We start from the raw sequence: 18366 nt of genomic DNA, 5'->3' as shown, positions 1-18366 counted from the left end.
AGATGATTAGGAGTATGCACAGGGATCATGTTTGGAAATATCACCGAGTCTCAGACCTCTGCTCAATCACAGCAGAACTGGCAACTGAAATTCTTTGCTGGGAGCAGCCCCTGGCCCTGGACATCCCCAAGCCAGTCCACAATTCATTGCACTGCTGTCCACCCTGTTTCTTCCTGGGTTTTTTTTTTTTGTGTGTGTGTGTGGTATATGCACATAACACAAATTTTACCATCTTAACTATTTTTCAAGTGTACCGTTCAGTGGTATTAGTACATTCACACTGTTGTGCAACCATCACCAGCATCCATTTTTAGAACTCTTTTCATCTTGCAAAACTGAAACTGTATATCCATTAAACAATAGCCCCTCCATTCCTCTTCCCTCGGCTCCTGAACTCCACAATCTTACTTTCTCTCTCTATGATTTTGACTACTCTATGTACCTCATAATAGTGGAATCATGCAGTCTGTCTTTTTGTGACTGGCTAATGTCATTTAGCACAATGTTTTTAAGGTTTATTGATGTTGTAGCACGTGTCAGGATTTTCTTCTTGAGACTGAATGGTATTCTATTGTATGGATACACCGCATTTTGTTTTATCCATCCACCATCGTTGGACACTTAGGCTGCTCCCACCTTTCACTCCCGTGAACAATGCTTCTGTGAACATAGGTGTCCAAGTATCTCTTTCAGACCTGCTTACAATTATTTTGTGAAGTGGAATTACTGGCTCATATGGTAATTTTTTTGCTTAATAAAACTTACTATTTTTTAATTTTTTGAAAAATCGACATTGTTTTTCATAACAGCAGTGCCAAATTACATTCCCACCAACAGTGCACAAGGGTTCCAGTTTGTCCATATCCTCGCCAACACTTGTTAATTTTTTTTTGTAGAGCCACTAATGGATGTGTAGTGGCATCTCCTCAAATTTTGATTTGAATTTCCCCAAAGATTAGCGATGTTGAGCATATTTTCATATGCTTTTTGGCCATTTATACAGCTTCTTTGGAGAAATAGCTATTCAAATCCTTTGCCTGTTTTTGATTTTTTTCTAATATTTGAGTTTTCTGTATATTCTGAATGTCAATGCGTTATCAGACATAGGATTTACAAATATTTTCTCCCATTTTGTGGGTTGCTTTTTAGTCTGTTGACAGTGTCTTCTGATGCACAACTATTTTAAATTTTCATGAAGTCCAATTTATTTTTCTTTTGATGCCTGTGACTTTGGGGTCACGTCCAAGAAGTCATTGCCAAATCCAATGTTTTGAAGATTGTCCTTTGTTTTTTGTTTTTTTTTTCAGAGTTTTATGTTTTAGGTCTTACATCCAGGTCTTTGATCCATTTTGAGTTAATTTTTCTATATGCTGTTAGGTAAGCATCCAGTTTTAAAATTTTTGCCAATGTATGCACAATTTTCCTAGCACCATTTGTTGAAAAGGTTTTGGTCCCCTGTTGAAACTCATTTGACCATATAGCTAAAGGTTTATTTCTGGATTCTATTTTTTTTCCCCCACTGGTCAATATGTGTGACTTTATTTTATTTAATTTTTTTAATTTTTTTTTATTCATTTTAGAGGAGAGAGAGAGAGAAGGGGGAGGAGCAGGAAGCATCAACTCCCATATGTGCCTTGACCAGGCAAGCCCAGGGTTTCGAACCGGCGACCTCAGCATTTCCAGGTCGACGCTTTATCCACTGTGCCACCACAGGCCAGGCAATATGTGTGACTTTATGCCAGCATCACCGCCCTTTGATTACTGCAGCTTTGTAGTAGTGAATTTGAAACCAGTAGTTAAGTTCTATAACTTCGCTCTCTTACAAGGTTGCTTTGGCTGTTCAGCGTCCCTCTTTCAGGTCTCTCTCTCCCCCTCTCTCCCTGTAAAGAGATACGAGACTGCGAAGCGTTGGAAGGAGGAGAAAGCACAGCAGAGCATGGCTCAGGATGCAGATGAGTCAGCTTGGGAGAAGGGACCCTCTGCTCCAGGGCTGCCCCATGTAGGTAAGTGGGCCCTGAATGACAGACTCAGCCACACGCCTGCTCCCGGCAAACGCTCCACATACAGGGGCCATGTTGACACTCATTCCTCTTCCTCTTTGGGAACAGGTTCCTGGGGCTGGAGTCAGGACTGTTCAGAGATGTTTGGGGATGGTGAGGCCGGCAGGCTGGCAGGCAGAGAGAGGACTGCCCTGCTTGGCTGGGAGGCCTACCCACCCCACCCCTTCCCTTGGGTGAGAGAGTGATGCAGGCCGAGATAATTGCTCCAAGACTTTTCCCCACTGCCCTTGGTATCCTGTGGTTAGAGCAAAAGAAGGCTATTCTGCTAGATGGGGTGGGGAAAACATTTCCACTCAAAGGATGTCCCAGTTCTGAGTTGCACTGAGCCCTCTGCACTCACCTCAGATGCTCTCAAAGGATACACAAGCTGCTCCCTTCAGGAAGCTCCTTGAAATGTAGCCAGTTAAGGGGACACAGCTGTTACCCAGAAGAGCAACCAAGAATTTGGGGCCATGGGTGGAGAGCTGGAGTCTGTTCATCAGACAGAGGGGACTCTGCAAAGAAAGCATGAAGGGTGCAGTGCGTCTCAGGCGCCCTTGCCGGAGAGGTGCAACGTTTAGGACGAGAGCAGTCAAGACCCATGGCAAAGTTGGGGGGGAGTCCACCATGTGACCACCCCCCCAAACTCACAGCGTGGCAGAGGCGCCCCACTGGGGGTTCTGGCTCTGGGTCCAAGTTACCCTCTCTGTGCCTGTTAGCTTGTTTGCAAAATGAGTGACCCCATAGGGTTATTGTGAGATTTGATGAAAAATTAACATATAAAAAATTAACATAAATACCTGGGACAGTCCCTGGTACATTGCAGGTGTTCAATGAATGCCACTTATTATTAGCAACATTAAGAGCAATGACCTTACAAGGACCTTTGGAGAGAGACTAGGGCAGAAACAAGGTATGCGTAGAACAGCTAGGGACCAGACGAGAGGTCCTGTGGCATTCATTCAACAACCCATCTTCCAATCCCTGCACTGATATTGCTACTCAGACCTGACTTGAGGCCTTCCCACCAATCACTCAGCCAACAGGGACCCTTCAATCTCCTCCATATTCCAGCAGCCAAGGAAGTTAGACATGGAGTGTACATTTTAGTACAAGTGGTTTATTTGTCCCCCAGGTGTGGGCACACACATACCAAGCAGACTTGTGTCCTCCCGGCTCCTTTGGGAAGCACCCAAGGGTTCTAGTTTAGTTTACATGCATTAAAAACAACTCTCTAGTCGCCAACAATGAAACATTAAGCAGGAGCCTGAGGCGCAGTACCGATCTGCACTCCCAACGTGGCCAGATGGAGGCGCGTCTATGGTACTCAGTTCATCTCCTACAGGTTAGTGCAGGGGAAAGTCCTGGCCGCTTTGTGGCCCCATTCCATCTTGGGGGCTGGGCTGGGGGCCAAGAACTACCCTGCTGTCAGTGTTTTGATGAGAAGGTGGCTCTTCCAAAATGAAAGTGGAGTGCTTGTCGCAAACCGTGCCACACCATGTCCCTGCTTTGGCATGTGAGGCTCTGGGGTCTTCAGTGCTGGGTACTCTGAAATAGCAGGAGGCTGGCAGCACGGAAGACCCTAACACTGGCTCCTCAGAGGGCAGAAACAAGCTCCTTCTCACCCAGCAGGTACAGCACAGAGATGGCGGACAACGGCGTCGGGACAGGGTGTCTGGAAGAACTAGGGAAGACGCCTACTTCCTATCAAAACACAGTCGTCCAGCTTTGCTAAAACCTTTACTGACAAGCTTGCCTGAAGACAAAAGGGAGGGGAAGCTGGCCTGGACACTTGGCCATTCCCCTGGACAGGACTGTTCATGCTGTTTGCCCTTCCTTCCTCTCTTAAAGGGCCTCCCTCAATTGGGATGAACCCACCTTCCCATCAAACGGCAGCTTTGGACAGGATGTCCAGTTGATCTTTATTTTGTTTAAAAACCCCCCTCCCCCACCTCCAGAGCCTTAAAGAACTGGCCGGTGTCAACAAAATCCAAAACGGAACAGGATACAGGTCAAGTGTAAGAAATGAGCCCCAAATCTATTTTAAAAACTGGATGTGCTGTGAGGTTCGACTCTTTGGATAATCAAAGTATTTAAAATACTGGAAAATAAAAACAGAGTTAAAGTCGCTTTCAAAGTGTCTGTTAATACCTGAGACCGTCCCTATGTGCGGTGAACAAACTCATGGCATCGGTTCTGGGACGGAGGCGAGGCGACGGAGGGGTGCAGAAGGGCGCAGGGAATGGGGCAGGCTTTCACCCCCACTCACACTGGGTGTCACTGCGGAGCCCACCCAGCGCGAGGTAGTGGTTCCTGCCCTGGGGCCACCAGCCTCCTGTGTAGAGCAACACCTTCCGTCCGTGGCCCAGGAAGAGCCCACCAGGCCCTGGGAGACTGATTTGGACAGTCTCTGGTCTCACAGGGGACATCGACTTCCTTAAAAGCATTCCTGATCAGCTCCTCCACCTTCACCTGCAGGAAAATGCTATGCAGCCAGGAGGAGACAGGGCACTCAGAGACAGTGGTCATCCGGGCTTCTAGCTGTGCTTGCAGGACACACAGTCCTGGCAATGGGCCCTCGAGCCTGTCCTGGCCCCTCCTTACTGCTGATCCCCAACTGGCAAGGGTGGGATGTCGGGGTGAGCTGAACCAGGCCCGCAGCTTTGGACAGCCAAACAGCTGGGGGACATTTCTGGTGCAGGAAGAGGGACAGGCTGGTCTAAGCTGAGGGTATTCCACGTGCCTGCGGCTCTGGTCAGGCTCCGCCAGGCCCAGGCTGATTCTGCCCGCATCTCGGCAGCTTCTCTGTGGGAACGGGAGCCACCCAGTCCGGCAGTTCTGCAAGCAGTTTCCAGATGCCTTTGGTTTCTATTGAAGAAACACAGCTTTCATGTGAATTCACGACAAACCAAAACGGATCAAGGAGGCAGGAACCTCTGACAGCGTTTGTTAGGCTGGAAACTCGTTGCTGTAGTGCCTCAGGCGCTCATCCGCCACGGACAGGTGGGTGGCCCGCATGCTGGGCGTGTACTGCGGACAGCAGAGAGGAGACAGTCAGGACAGGGTCTTATCACGTTACCAGTTAAACAGGACATTGCACTAGCAAAGGTGCTGGGGATTTCTGCAGAGGAGAGAGCTGGGCCAGCCACCGCGGTCAGGCACCAAGTTCTAATGATGTGGCGTCATGGGGACTGGGGACGCTAGAGTGGCGTGGGCAGGCTTCCTGTCTGGTGATGCTCTGTGCATGGGGCTATCAGGACAGCTGGCTCCCCGCTTAAACGCACGGTACACACAATGGCCAGCCACTCTCCCTCCGCTGTGGCTGCCACGTCCACTCCAGTGCACACCCTGACACCAGGAACAGTGTCAGGGTGCACTAGTGCATTTTAGAAACCTGAGTAGTGAGCAGGCTGAAGGCACAGACCCACTATTCAGAGAGCTAGGTTCTAATCCCAGCTGTGTCTTACTTATCCCATGGCCTTGGCTGAGGTTCTACAATCCCTCCAAGCCTCAGTTCCTCCACCTGCAAAATGGACCTGAGAGCACTCGGCTCTCACATCGAAAGGATACAATGACATAAAGCAGGCAAGACCCCCAACACAGTGTGGTTCTCAAACTTGGCGTATGGAAGCTTCTCCGAGTGCAGCCAAGTCGGTGCAGCCGTGGCCTCACACGAAGTTCAGTGCTCAACAGACACCAGCTACTACTCGGAGGAGATGCCAGCTACAGCTACGATCATACCTCCCAGCACAGGACCTGAGAGTCTGCATTTCTGACCAGCTCCACAAGCTGCTGGTCTACTGACTCAAATGTCAGCTGGCTGAGCTCAAATGTCAGTTGTGTGGAGGGTGAGGAAGCGGTGCTCAGTGCAGGGTTCTGTGTGCTCCCAGACTGGCAGCCTCAGCTGTACCTGGGAACGTGCTACAAACGCAAATCCCGGGGCCCCACCCCAGGTTTTCTGAATCAGAAGCATGGTGGGCCCAGCGGCCTGCGTGGTAACAAGCCTTCCGGGTGATTCTGGGGTGTGATCATGGGTGAAACACTCTCCCTGGAAGCACTACTGCCCAAACTAACATGACGATTGAGCCACCTGCGAAGCTTGTCACACTTCCCAGGAGTGCCTGGAGACTGTTTCGGCGAGTCTGGGGCCAAGTCCCAGGATTAGTATTTTTTAACAACTGTCCTGGTCATTTTGTCCATCAAGTCTAGGACATGGAGCCAGAAGGACAGGAGGGATTCAGGTGTACAGAGCTAAGAGAAGGCGCATTGCTAGCCACGGGAAGGGGCTATACATTCCGATGGTCTTGCTTGACATCCCCCACCTTAGTGAAATCTTCCATCTGTCCCAGAGGGACCAGGCAGAGGGAGGGGTTTTTCCACGTCAAATGCACTGAGTACTGATGAGTATTTAGAGCAGGGGCAGAGGGAGGGCAGGGCCTGGCCAGCTGTGTGGTGGGTACTGGGGAAGTCCACACCTCCATGCTGTGGGCTCCTGGGTCTCCTCATGCCCCTAGCAATGGTAGGAAGGTGAGTGGGGGGTTTCTTCCCTGGGGCTCTGCCAAAGCAACTGGAGCTCCTGGGCAGGTCTTAGTTCTAGGGAGGAAGGTTGACTCTGTCCTTGAGCCTTGCAAATAAGGTCAGTTCTTGATCGCCTCTGCTAATGGCAGCGAGAGTAGCCTGGATCTTTCAAAACAGACGGTAATCCAAAAGTCGTTTTTATTTGGCATCATGCTGCTTTGAGTAATTTATTTTTCACAGAGGCTAACTTCCCCTAATTATGTTGTGCTCAGATTAATGTTAAAAGCAATCTGCATTCCTGGGCCCACGGCAGCTGGTGGGTAGCGAGGAAAAGGAACACAGGAGGCTTCCGGTTAGAGAGAGAAGCCAGGCAGGGGTTTAAAAGGTGCTGACTCGGAACGCAGGCTTCCGCCCACCCAGTCTCCGGCCTCAGGACTGTGGGCACAAGAGCTTAGTGTGAGTCTTCTGCTGTTTATAAGAGGACAGCGGGGGAGGCGTGCTGGGCAAAAATGGCAAGGTCAGAGCAGTGTCTCAACCACCACATGGCGGACGCTTGGGGTCAGTCATTCTTTGTGGTGGGGGCCGTCCTGTGTGCTATAGGCGGCTTAGCAGCATCCTGGCCCCCAGTTATTAGATGCCAGCAGCAAGTAGCCCCTGATGTGACAACCAGAAAAGCCAAGTGACGTGGCCAGATGTCCCCTGGAGGGCATAAGCGCCCAGGGTGAGACCCACTGCTCTAGGTGTGGCTCAATGCCGTCTACTCCATAGGACCCCTTTGAGTCCTGCAGAGCAGCTGGGACAGCTCCTCCTTCCAGGGTACTTATTACAAGCAGCTTCCCTGAGCGTCCCCTCCTGCAGATCATTCACTTCACTGGGTCTGGGCCCTGTCTCTCTTTCCCTGGGTCCAGCACTATGGTTCTCACTGAGAGCACCTGTTGGACACCCACAAGCGTCCTGGTCCTCAGCGCCCAGGCCTGTGTCATTGAACCCATGTACTTGGGTCTCCAGTGCTCCTAATTTACCAACTGGATGGTCCCTTCCAAACTACCCAGATGGGGCAGGTGAGGCACCTCATCCACTCATCCAGCTGAGTAAAGGCAGGGGCTCCTTCTCCGACCGACACCTGGCTCAAGAGCTCTTCTGCCCACCCCTTTTGCAGGAGCCCAGGTTACCATGGGAGGAGGGGAGCCTCTTCCGATGAGTGGCATGTTCTCGTAGCGTGGGTTCCCACCGAAGAGCACAGCTTGGTTCCTGCGGGGCCAAGAGGAGAGCTCAGGAAGGGCAGGCATGGGGAAGGGCCCCAGGTTCCCACAGAAGGGTCCAGTGGGCGTGCATGTGGCAGTCAGGGGATGGAGAAAGAGCATGGACAGAACAGAGGGAGTGTGAACAGGACGATAAGAGCACTCTAGGTGGCCCAGGGAAGAAGCAGCCAATGGGCAGCAGGACCCAGGAGCAGCGTGGCCTGGAGGAATGCAGGTTCGTGGCCCTGAGACCTGCCCTGCAGGCTGGCACAAGGTGGTTCTTCCCTCTGCACACGTGGATGTGCAGGGTCACATGACTAAATGCTTCCCGGGGCCTTCCTGCCAGGCATGCTGTGAGGGGACCTCGGCTGGCCTTTGATGCCTTCCTTCCCACCGGGCTCTCTGAACCCGCAGACCTATCTCCCCTCGGGCTGGGCGGTACAAGGGGAGGCCCCGGGACCCCCTGCCGTACATGTACTCTGAGACGGGGGCATTGGAGATGGTCTGGGCAGGGGGCTGCAGGCTGGTCTGGCTGCCTAGGCCGCTGCTGTAGCTGCAGAAACTGTGAAGCTGCCCCCGAGGGGGGTTGTGGGCGGCGATGCGCCGGGCTTGGGGGTTGAAGGGGTCCTCATCATCGATGTCGTCATAGTCTCTGTCCCTAGAGCAACACATGGGATATAGCTGACCATGAGGGGCAAGGGAGGCTCCAAGGCAATGGGGTCCTGGCCTGTTTCCCAATCTTTTCTCCCAGGATTCTTCTTCTAGTCACAGGCATAGCCTTGAGTTTCCTCTAAAACATGCTCCCAGGCCCGCCTTCCCACATATCACTCAACCCTGTTCCCAACTTCACACCCACCTCCTCCAGGCAGTCCACCATGCTGGCTGCATGCACAATGACTCCCTAACCTGCTTCCTCTTGTCTGGTCTCCCACCTCGTCTTGCCTATCTCCTCACTGAGACGGTAGGTGCCCTGGTAAGAGTGCTATAGTCTATGCCTCCTGGTATTCTGGGGGACCCCTCCCAGCAGTGAAAGCTCTCATTTATTTCTGCTGGAAAGCCCTAGGGAGGAACAGAGGAATGGCAAGGGATGCCAGATTGTGGCATGATGCTGTCACCATCCCTGTCCTTGCCTCCTGGGAACCTCCTTTTGGGGTCTGTCTGGACTCTCAGAGAACCTTCTGCAGAAACCCAGGCAGCCTGTTGGGGCTGAATGCCAGGGCCTCTGCTGCTCTTGTCCATCTCAGGTTATTAGCTCTTCGCTCAGTGAGGGCAGAGCCTCCCACTGCTCCCCCAGGAAACCCCCTCCAGGCAGCCCACCTGGTGGTAAAGTGCTTCCAGGCCCACGGCCCCGTGCAGATCATGGTGGAGAAGGCCAGGGCAGCCAGCAGAGAGAAGAGGCCGAGGTAGAGCAAGCCCTCGATGCCATCATAGCAGACTCCAGTAAGGGCGTCCACGTAGTCCTGGGGAGGAGGAGGGACATGCAGTTAGAAGGGAGTGGGGCACAACCAGAGGTCTGAGCTTGTCCCTGGAAGCCCCTCCTCTCCGCCACAACCCAAGGACCTTGCACAGCCACTAAGGGTCCGTGCTCTGGAGCCTACTGCTATGGGACTGCTTGGGCTCACTCTGAATACCTACTCTGTGCTTGCATGAGAGGGTCAGCTCTGAACAAGGCAGACCAGATTGTGGGGACTTGGGGGGCGAGGGGACTGAAGACAGGGGCATTTACTCTGAGGCCAAGCTGGCATGTCAGGAAAGAGAAAGAAGGCCAACAGGAGATGGGTTGAGGTGGCGTTGGGTCATGCCGGGCCTCACAGGGCGGGCGAGGAATTTGTACTTTATCAGAATGATGGGAAGACACTGGAGGGTTTGGGATGGAAGGAATGTGATCCGATTTGTTTTTGATGAATTTATATTTTTAAAGATTTTATTTCTTGATTTTAGAGAGAGGAGGGTGGGTAAGAGTGGGAAGCATCACTCGTAGTAGCTGCTTCCCATTTGTGCTTTGACTTGGCAAGCCCGAGGTTTGGAACCAGTGATCTCAGCATTTCAAGTTGATGTTTTATCCACTGTGACACCACAGGTCAGGCCAATCTGTTTGTAATTTAAACCGCTCTGGCTGCTGTATATGGAAGGACATGAGTGGGGAGGGGGTGAGAGAAAGTGGGAGACCAGTGAGGGGCCGGGGCCATGGCCACGGCGGAAGCTGGAAGGAGAGAAGCAGAAGGAAGTCAGAGCGTGTTTGAGAGTGCAGTGGCTGCCAGCCGCCCCCGGAGGAGGGGCTGGAGGAGCTGTGGAGGGGCGAGGCAGGGTGATGCCCACGTCCTCAGCTCTGAAGTCAGACTGCCAGGGTCTTGACTTGCCAATTCTGGAATCTTCAGTAAGTTACAGACGGACACACACACACACTCACTTTCCTTATCTATAAAATTTCCCATGAAACGATACATATTTCATAGTATAACTATGAGGACTAAATGCCACATTAGATATAAAGTGCACGGAAAAAGGCTAAGCCCAGAATCCAGGACTCACTAAACGGCAGCCACGATCCTCAGCACGACTGTCTGCTCTGTATCTATGTGGGCTGTGAAATCTGCTGACGTGCACTGGCTTATTGCTTCGTGTGTGTGGTGGGGGGGGGGGGGAGGCTCACATACCCCCAGTGTGTTCCCTGTTCCCCGCATTAGTGTCTGATAGTTCAAGTTTTTGGAGCAATGACTCTGGCAATGAGATTGAGATGTCCACTTGCAACCCAGGGAGATGGGTGGGTTGACCAAATATCTGTGAGATGGGGAACAGTCCCCTCATGTAGGTTAGGGTCCCGAGTGTTCTCAAGGTAACCCGATGCAGGCCTGCTACCTGGCCCCTGGTATTTTCCGAGTCTTCCTGTCTCAGCTACCGGAGAGATCCGGCAGCCAGGCGCCTCCTCCACCTTCCCGCAGTCCAGCTTCCTTCCCATCCCCGGGAGCCCAGGCCATCTCTCTTCCAGCCTCTCCTGGCTTCTCTGGGACAATGTGACCAGCGGGGGTGACCCCAGCCCCCACTCACGCCCCAGGGCCAGCCCAGCACCTTGTGTAGCCCTCGGCAATCCAACATGGCGGTCAGCTGGTGAAGGCTGGACTCTGAGGAGTTTAACAGGAGCTGGACGCTGAGCAGGTCTTTCTGAAGCAGGAGAGGGAAAGAGGTTAACATGCAGACAGACAGAGAGACAGAGACTGAGCGGTGTGGGCAGGGCTTGCGGATAAAACCAAAAACCTCAGCAGGTGCAGAGTGGCCTTTAAAGCCAAAGGAAGAAGCCAGACTACAGAGAGGGAACACTCCACAGCCTGGCTCTCTGAGGTCTGGCCCTGGGGCTCCCCGTCTTCCAGTGTGGATGCTGGGGGAGGCTGTCTTACCTCCGCCGTGGGGAAGAGGGGCACCGCAAACTGCAGCAGTCCCGCAACCTGGACCTGCATGGTGGTCAGCGAGCGCTGGAAGACGGTCAGTGCCTAGGGCAGGAGAGACCGCAGCCCCATCGTGGTGTCCTTTCCCAGGCGCCCCGCCCGCGCCCCCCCACCCCGGCTGCCCAGGGCTTGATCCCCTGCAGCCCTGTCCCCTGCTGCACTGGCACTCGGCACTCACACCCCTGAGTGGGGCCCTTTCTGCTTACAGGAAATCTTCCCCTCATCCCTCGGGCTTCTTGAGAGCTGCATGGTCCTCTTGTGTGATCCTGGGACCAGCAGCACTGGCCTCACCAGGGAGCTTGTGAGAGATGCTGACTCTCGGGCCCCACCCCAGATCTGCTTCACAGGGTCTGCACGGGCGTCACACACACTGACGCATGAGAAACACTGATCTAGACAGCGCTGACCAGGAGCACTGCCCCCTCAGAGGGCCACAGTGAGGCAAGGCCCCGCCCCCTCCACCTTGCTCGCCAGTGCTGGGGCTGGGGGTCTAGAGGGAGCACGCTGACAAGGGGACTGTGGGCAGGACACGGGCTGGGTGGGCTGTACCTGCTGGAAGGGGCTGCTCACGCTCTGACTGCAATACAGGTAGTAACGGGTCACCTCTGCAAGGCAAAGACGACATCAGGCTCACAAGTGACCCTCATCCAGTCTCAGTGGCCAAGCTACTCCTGAGCTCTGAAAGGAGGCAGTTCTAAAAAATGGCGCCGGGGTCCACCTGGGCCTGGAGTGTGGGGTTTGGGAGAGCCTGGGTGACCACAGAGCTGACGCAGGCAGGGGAGGCAGTGCGGCTGGCAGAGCGCTCTGACGGCAGAAACTGCGAGCCCCTTACCTGTGCTGAGCTGGCCCTCTGTGGTGTTCAGGATGAAGGTGTCAGGAGCTGCACAGAAGTCACTGGTGCCCTAAGCCAGGAAGAGACAGGAAGGGTGGGGCAGTCACCACACCAGGGCCCTGGGTGGAGCCACGGACCTGCAGCCCCAGCTGCTTGGGCCCCTTGGCTCAGTCCCGGGTGGGCAAGAAGTCAGGAACCAGCCTCCCCACATTTGAGTCCTGCCCCGTCAAGGGCCTACAGGGCTGAGTGGGAGCAGCTCTGGGCCTTGGGGATGTGGCAGCAAGAATACCATCCACTGAGCCAGGCCCTCCCCGGGTCCTGCCAGCGTGCAGTGGGGCACTGGGTAGAGGGGACCTCCACTTTGCAAAGCAGCCAGGGTAAGCTCTGGTCCTCTAACCGGTTCCCGGGGCCACCCCTGCCCCAGTGTGTGCTCCTGGCCAGGGGACCCCTCCGCATGGCCCTGCACTTGCCAGTGCCCCATTCTCCTCCAGGAGTGGCTGCCTCGGGGGCTACACTGGAGCGTCACTCACTCATCCCTGGAGTCCATATTTACTGATACCTACAAGGTGCATGCACTGTCCTAGGCACAGGACACAGGGACAAGCTGCACTGTGGCACTTGTGGTCTAAATGGATGTATAGCGGGGGTGGTTGAGGGCTAACATGACCCTCTAGAACAGAGCTGCCACAGAGCCACATCTGTATACATACACAGAGCCACATCTGTATACATACACAGAGCCATGTGCTCAGGATCTCGGGAGAATTGCTCTACACACAAATCACTAACACGCACCACCAAGCAGACTGGTTTATCACTAGCAATCAGAGCCATAGCACCGGCAGGCCTGCGTGCACCCCTGCCTTGTCACCGGAGGGGCAGAGGGCGGGGAGGCAGCCCACAGAGGGGGTGGGAGAAAGTGAGACCACCAGCTTGGTCTGAATCAACAAGGTCTTTGAGACCCAAAGAGAGACAAGAGGCCCAGTCAGAGGCTCCATGAGGGATGTAGTCTTCCTGTCCCCTTCTCTTCCCTTTAGCCCTCCAGCCAGGCCTGCTCTTCAACGCTTCCACGAGCACTCACCTTTCCCGTCAACCAGGACGAGGCGGTCCGTGCATTACCCCCGCAATGGGGATCAAGATGGGGTGGGGAGAGAAGGGGGCACCAGGCACAGTGGGGAAGGTGGAGAAGCCACCCAGTGCCCAGGCCAGCTGGTGGCTGAGCCAGCAGGCAGCTCCTGAGAGCAGAGGTGATGATGGTCTGAGGGAGTCAGCCTGGGACCCTGACCTGAAAATAACTGTGGTAACCAGCGGTGGCTACTGTTTATGAACACTTACTACGTGTTCCCATGGCTTAACGACCCATCTCACCCCACCAACAACCCTTTGAGGCCAGGGCGCCGAGTCTCCCCATTTTACACAGGAGAAAGCCGAGGCCTGGAGAGCCTCAGGGACTGTCCCAGGGGTCCACTTCAGGGAAGGGGCACCCAGATTCCCAGGGCACTTCCCTCCGGTTAGCGCGCTGCACAGCCAAAGCTCCTGGCTGTCCCTTCCCTCCCTAGGGAGGTCCTTTCTGGGGGACAGGAAAGGCAGGGGGTGGGAGGTGGGGGGGTACAGTGTCAGTCTTCTGACCCCACAGCTTTGAAAAAAATGCCAGGCCTCAGAGGGCAGGGGCAGGGAGGCCACACAAAAGCCGCCCACAGTAGCCCTTGACCTCCTGCTTCCCACCCCTCCCGGCTCCTCCTCACCCCCGGCTCCTCCTCACCTCGCTTCCCATTGAAATACAGCAGGGTCTGCAGTCCAATCAAAGGCTCATTCACACTGGCTCTGGCACACAGGGGCCTGACTAACCAACTAGGGAAACGGCCTTTCTCTGGGCTCCCTTGCATTCCAGAGCACCCAGCTGGGAGGTTCAATGGCTTCTAGTTTCTGTGGACACTGAAGCCTGGCAAGAAGGAGCCAGGAGGAGGCTGGCTTCCCAAGTGTGGCTTATGAGGGCAAAGCTGCTGCTTCCAGAAGGCAGGCCGTGGAGGGGCGGGGGAGGCCCCAGCAACACAGACCAGGCTCTTACACTCATCCCGAGGAGGCTGCGGGCCAGGCAGCTGTGGTGGTGCTCAGGCCAAGAGCTGCTCCTCGGACTGTGTACGGCCCTCCCAGCTCCTGATGACGTCAGCATGCTTTTGAGCACAATGTGCACCACCCGACTCGCCCTTCCCTGTATCTGAAGCGGCCCCAGCCCTTGGGACGTATGCTCATGCCTCTTCAGTCCTCCCTCCTGCCCAAAGTGGACACTGCATGGTTGGGGAGAAAAAACCAAACAGAAGCTGCCCACGGCTCTCCCTTCCAGAGCTGCAATGAGCCAAGCAGCACCGGGGTCCATTCATTTTTTGGAAACACTGGCCGAGGCCAGAGCTCCTGGCCAGCCCCCAGGTCACGGGGCAAGGCAGGAGTTTGGGTAGAGGGCTTCCAGCAGGAGCCCCATTCTTTTATCTCCACATAGCTAGGTCAGAACAGACGCAGGCCACAGGGCTAGTCTGTGGCCCTTGAATTAGCTAGGGGTTCCCTGACCTCTCTGGTAAATCCTGCCCCTCTTCTCTCTCTCTCTCTCTCTCTCTCTCTCACACACACACACACACACACACACACACACACACACACACACACGGTGTTCCCTGACCTCTCCTGGTAAATCCTGTCCCTCTATACACACACACACACACACACATACACACACACGGTGTGCACCTCCACTGTTATCAATTCACACGGGGTTGCAAATATCTGTCATAAGTCTTTCTTCTGCAGGCTGCCACTTAGTCAAGAACAATCACGCCCCTGCACCTGGCACAACTCACTGCTACAGAGCCAAACAACAGCTGAATGAACAAATGAATGGAGTCATGCAAGCAGCGAACGTACACCTACATAGGATGCTCTGCATCTTGTGTTTTTTTATTTTTGTTTTTAACAGTCTGAGGCACCACATCCATAAGCATGCATCACTGCGTGTCAGACCGTGTGAGTCCAAGGGCAAGGGAATGGAGGCAAGCCAAATGCCACGTCCCACATTCCCAGTGTCCAAGGGCTGCTGAAGCCAAAGGGCCCTCAGCCTGAGGGCCAGACCCGCCCACTCCCATGGACCTGGTTACGTCTTCACACTCAGATGTCATCCATGCAAGTCCTTACAAGCTGTAAGCAGGTGGCTGGGAGGGGCCAGTGGAGCGGCCATGGGAGAGGCTTCAGATGTCTAATCTTGGCTCTGGCCCTAAATGCTTTGTGATCTTGGGGAAGCCTTTTCCTTTCTCTGGGCCCGTGTCCCCCTGTGGAGGGCGAGGGGGCTGGTGCGAAAGATCCACACCCCTTCAGTACTGAGATTCTGGGATTCTAGGTTAGCGACTGAGACTGGAAACTGACCCTGCCCCGGGGCTCTAGACAGGACAGGACACACTGAAGTGCCACTCACCTCAGACCAGCCCCCACCCCCACTCACCACGGCTGCAGCGGTGTCCACGGCCAGGGAGGTCCAGCTGAGGAGCAGGGCCACCAGCCCACAGCACAGCATCCTAGGAGAGAGGCTGTCACGGGTGGAACCCAGGCAAAGGCTGGCAGGCCGGGGACCCCATGACAGCTGTGACCCCACCGACTTCAGCACCCTTCCTCTCAGCATGAACTTGCCCTCCCTGGCCCCTGAGCCTCGACCCCTGCCCTAACATCAGCCCTGCTGACTGCTGGGTCAGGGAGATGGAACCCCACTCCTGGGCACAGGTCCCTGGGCTGGAGAGACAGCTGTGAGGGCACTAGCTGAGGAGGAGGTCCTGGGTAGAGATGGCGGGAGGCGCTAACGCTTGGGCAGGCCCAGGAGGGAGGGCATACATGGAGGAAAGCCCAGTCCTTGCTTGGCTGGTGGCTGTTGTGCCCCCTTGGCTGGGTGCTGAGGAGGGACAGAGGGGGCTTCAGGCTGTTGTCCCCACCACACCCTTGGAGCCTGGCCAGGCCCTCCCCTCTCTCCAGCGGTGGCACCCCCCTCCCCACATGCTGCCCAGATCTTTATCCCACCCCGCAGGCAGGGCTACTCACAAGGCCAGGAGACACCTGGAGCGCTTAGCCAGGCCCAGGCAGGCGAGGAGGCAGATGACCAGGTCCAGGATGAAGAGCAGGAGGTAGGAAAGCCACCTGGGTGGAGGTGAGGGATGGTTAAGAGGGAGCAGGACAAACCCCCCTTCCCACCAGGGAGGACTGCGCAGTTGCCCGCAGGCCCACGGCCCTGTGTTATGACATGCCCAGAGCGGGGATATGGGGCAGAGAGGGACCTCTCCCAGTCCCCAAAGGGAAAGTCAGTACTTTTCTCAATGCAGAAGCCAATACATTCGGTGACCCCCTCCTCGCCAGCAGTGGTTTTCTGCCTCACTGATGCCACAAAGAGGGCAACAGGGCCTGGAGTATGGGTGGGAAGTGGGGTGGCGCTGGAAGACTGTGACAAAGGCGTTCCTGGGGGAGGGAGCATGCTGGAGGCCACCCAGCACCCAAGTGAGGTCCTTTCACCTTTGTGAGTGGAGCCCCCAAAGGGCCTGATCAACACCCTCAACCCCTGCACAGAGCAGAGGACCCACTGGAGGCCCCTGCAGCTCCCAGGAACAAAGTTGGGGGCTCTGAGGAAAGTGCCAAGCCTACCCCTCCCTGGGAGGAGGCCACCAAGGAGCCAGTTTCCTGAGACTCAGGGTCAGAGCTGGAAGGACTCTGGGAACCACCTGGTGCTAGGATCCCATTCACAGATTGGAAAACAGGCCTGCAGCAGGGGAGCTTGGCCCAGGACCCCAACTCTGCACAACTTCCAGCCCTCCTGTAAGAGGCCGGCCACCAGGCCCCTCTCAGAATCCTGGCTTCATGTTTCAAACCAAAGGTTTCTTGTTACTCCTCTCCCCATCAGCAGGAAATTGAGTTAGGATTGCTTCAAACTCATTTTCCAACATGTGTTTCAACGTGCCTCTTTCTGCAGCCACACCTTGTATTGCAAGGAGTTCCTGGAAACAGCTCTGCAAGGCAGATGCATTGTACCAGAGGAGCTGGGTGATGACCTGGGGATGTACTTTCAAGCAAGAACTTGGCTCGCCAAGACGCCGCTCCGGCCCTCGCTCCTGCCGCCCCTTCCATACCTGACCTTCGCTATCTCACTCATTCTGTTGCAAGAATCCTCTCCAAGAGGGTAGTCTGTTCAGGCTTTTTATCCCCTCCCATACTCAGCCCCTCCAATACAAGTGCTAAAAAAATACTTGCCTAGCCGGAAGATTATGCTCTAGAGCAGGGGTAGTCAACCTTTTTATACCTACCGCCCACTTTTGTATCTGTTAGTAGTAAAATTTTCTAACCACCCACTGGTTCCACAGTAATGGTGATTTATAAAGTAGGGAAGTAACTTTACTTTAAAAAATTTATAAAGCAGAGTTACAGCAAGTTAAAGCATAGAATAATAATTACTTACCAAGTACTTTATGTCAGATTTTTGCTAAATTTGGCAGAATAAATCTTTATGAAACAACTTACTATAGTTAAATCTATCTTTTTATTGATACTTGGGTTGCTCCACTACCGCCCATCATGACAGCTGGAACGCCCACTAGTGGGCGGTAGGGACCAGATTGACTATCACTGCTCTACAGCCACCTGGAAAGCAGAGATGGGGAGACTGCCTAGAGGAGCCCCGGCCCCTAAGGCTGGTCAGCTCAAGGGTAAAGCACAGCCTTGCTCTAGAGCAGCCCAGGTGAGAGAGGCACCAGCAGACAGCAGAGAGGACCAGAGAGATCACTGTCAGTGCTCAGGATCCCCAGGTGCTGACCTTGCAGGAGACCTGTGCTCCCTGTTCTGCACATGGGATAGGAGGCGTGGGTGGGCGTTTGAAGACTGAAAGAGCTTCTGGGCCATTGGTGCCACCCTCTCCTCCCAGTTTTAATGAAATCACCTTAAAAATAAGCTCTTTCTGATATATAAATTCTGACCTATTTCATCCTTGTCTTTGTCAAAATGGCCACATTTGGCACTTAAGAGTACATGGTCCTATGTCAGGTCCACTCAGAGAGAATGACAGGGTCAAAATGAACTCCACATTCTATCCCCCTCAACCCCTCATGACAAAAAGACTGTGAAGGCTGAGGCATTGAATGGCCCTTATGTCACAGGACTAAACAGATGCAGCCAATACATTCGGTGACCCAGGTCACAGCCAGTCCTTAGAGCTAGCAGTTTCTTTCTGTCACCTGGGAACAAGACACTGCTGCAAACGAGTGCCCATCGGGTGGGAA

At 54.4% G+C, this 18366-nt stretch overlaps 1 protein-coding gene across 1 annotated transcript in view; it reads right to left on the bottom strand.

The window, feature by feature from the left end:
* Positions 1-3139: 3139 nt before the first annotated feature.
* Positions 3140-18366, bottom strand: part of TTYH2 (tweety family member 2) — a 32917-nt gene continuing 17690 nt past the window's right edge. Inside the window, exons 5-14 of the mRNA XM_066235339.1 lie at positions 16148-16243; positions 15561-15633; positions 12074-12143; positions 11791-11846; positions 11194-11286; positions 10868-10960; positions 9116-9258; positions 8271-8456; positions 7730-7808; positions 3140-5069 (exon numbers count right to left, since the gene is read on the bottom strand). Of these exons, the coding sequence (XP_066091436.1) occupies positions 4989-5069; positions 7730-7808; positions 8271-8456; positions 9116-9258; positions 10868-10960; positions 11194-11286; positions 11791-11846; positions 12074-12143; positions 15561-15633; positions 16148-16243 (970 nt within the window). The 3' untranslated portion in view covers positions 3140-4988. The remainder of the gene's footprint in view (positions 5070-7729; positions 7809-8270; positions 8457-9115; positions 9259-10867; positions 10961-11193; positions 11287-11790; positions 11847-12073; positions 12144-15560; positions 15634-16147; positions 16244-18366) is intronic.

The sequence above is a fragment of the Saccopteryx bilineata genome, chromosome 6, assembly GCF_036850765.1.
Source record: "Saccopteryx bilineata isolate mSacBil1 chromosome 6, mSacBil1_pri_phased_curated, whole genome shotgun sequence".
NCBI lineage: Eukaryota > Metazoa > Chordata > Mammalia > Chiroptera > Emballonuridae > Saccopteryx > Saccopteryx bilineata.
This window is presented reverse-complemented; position numbering and strand designations above follow the sequence as displayed.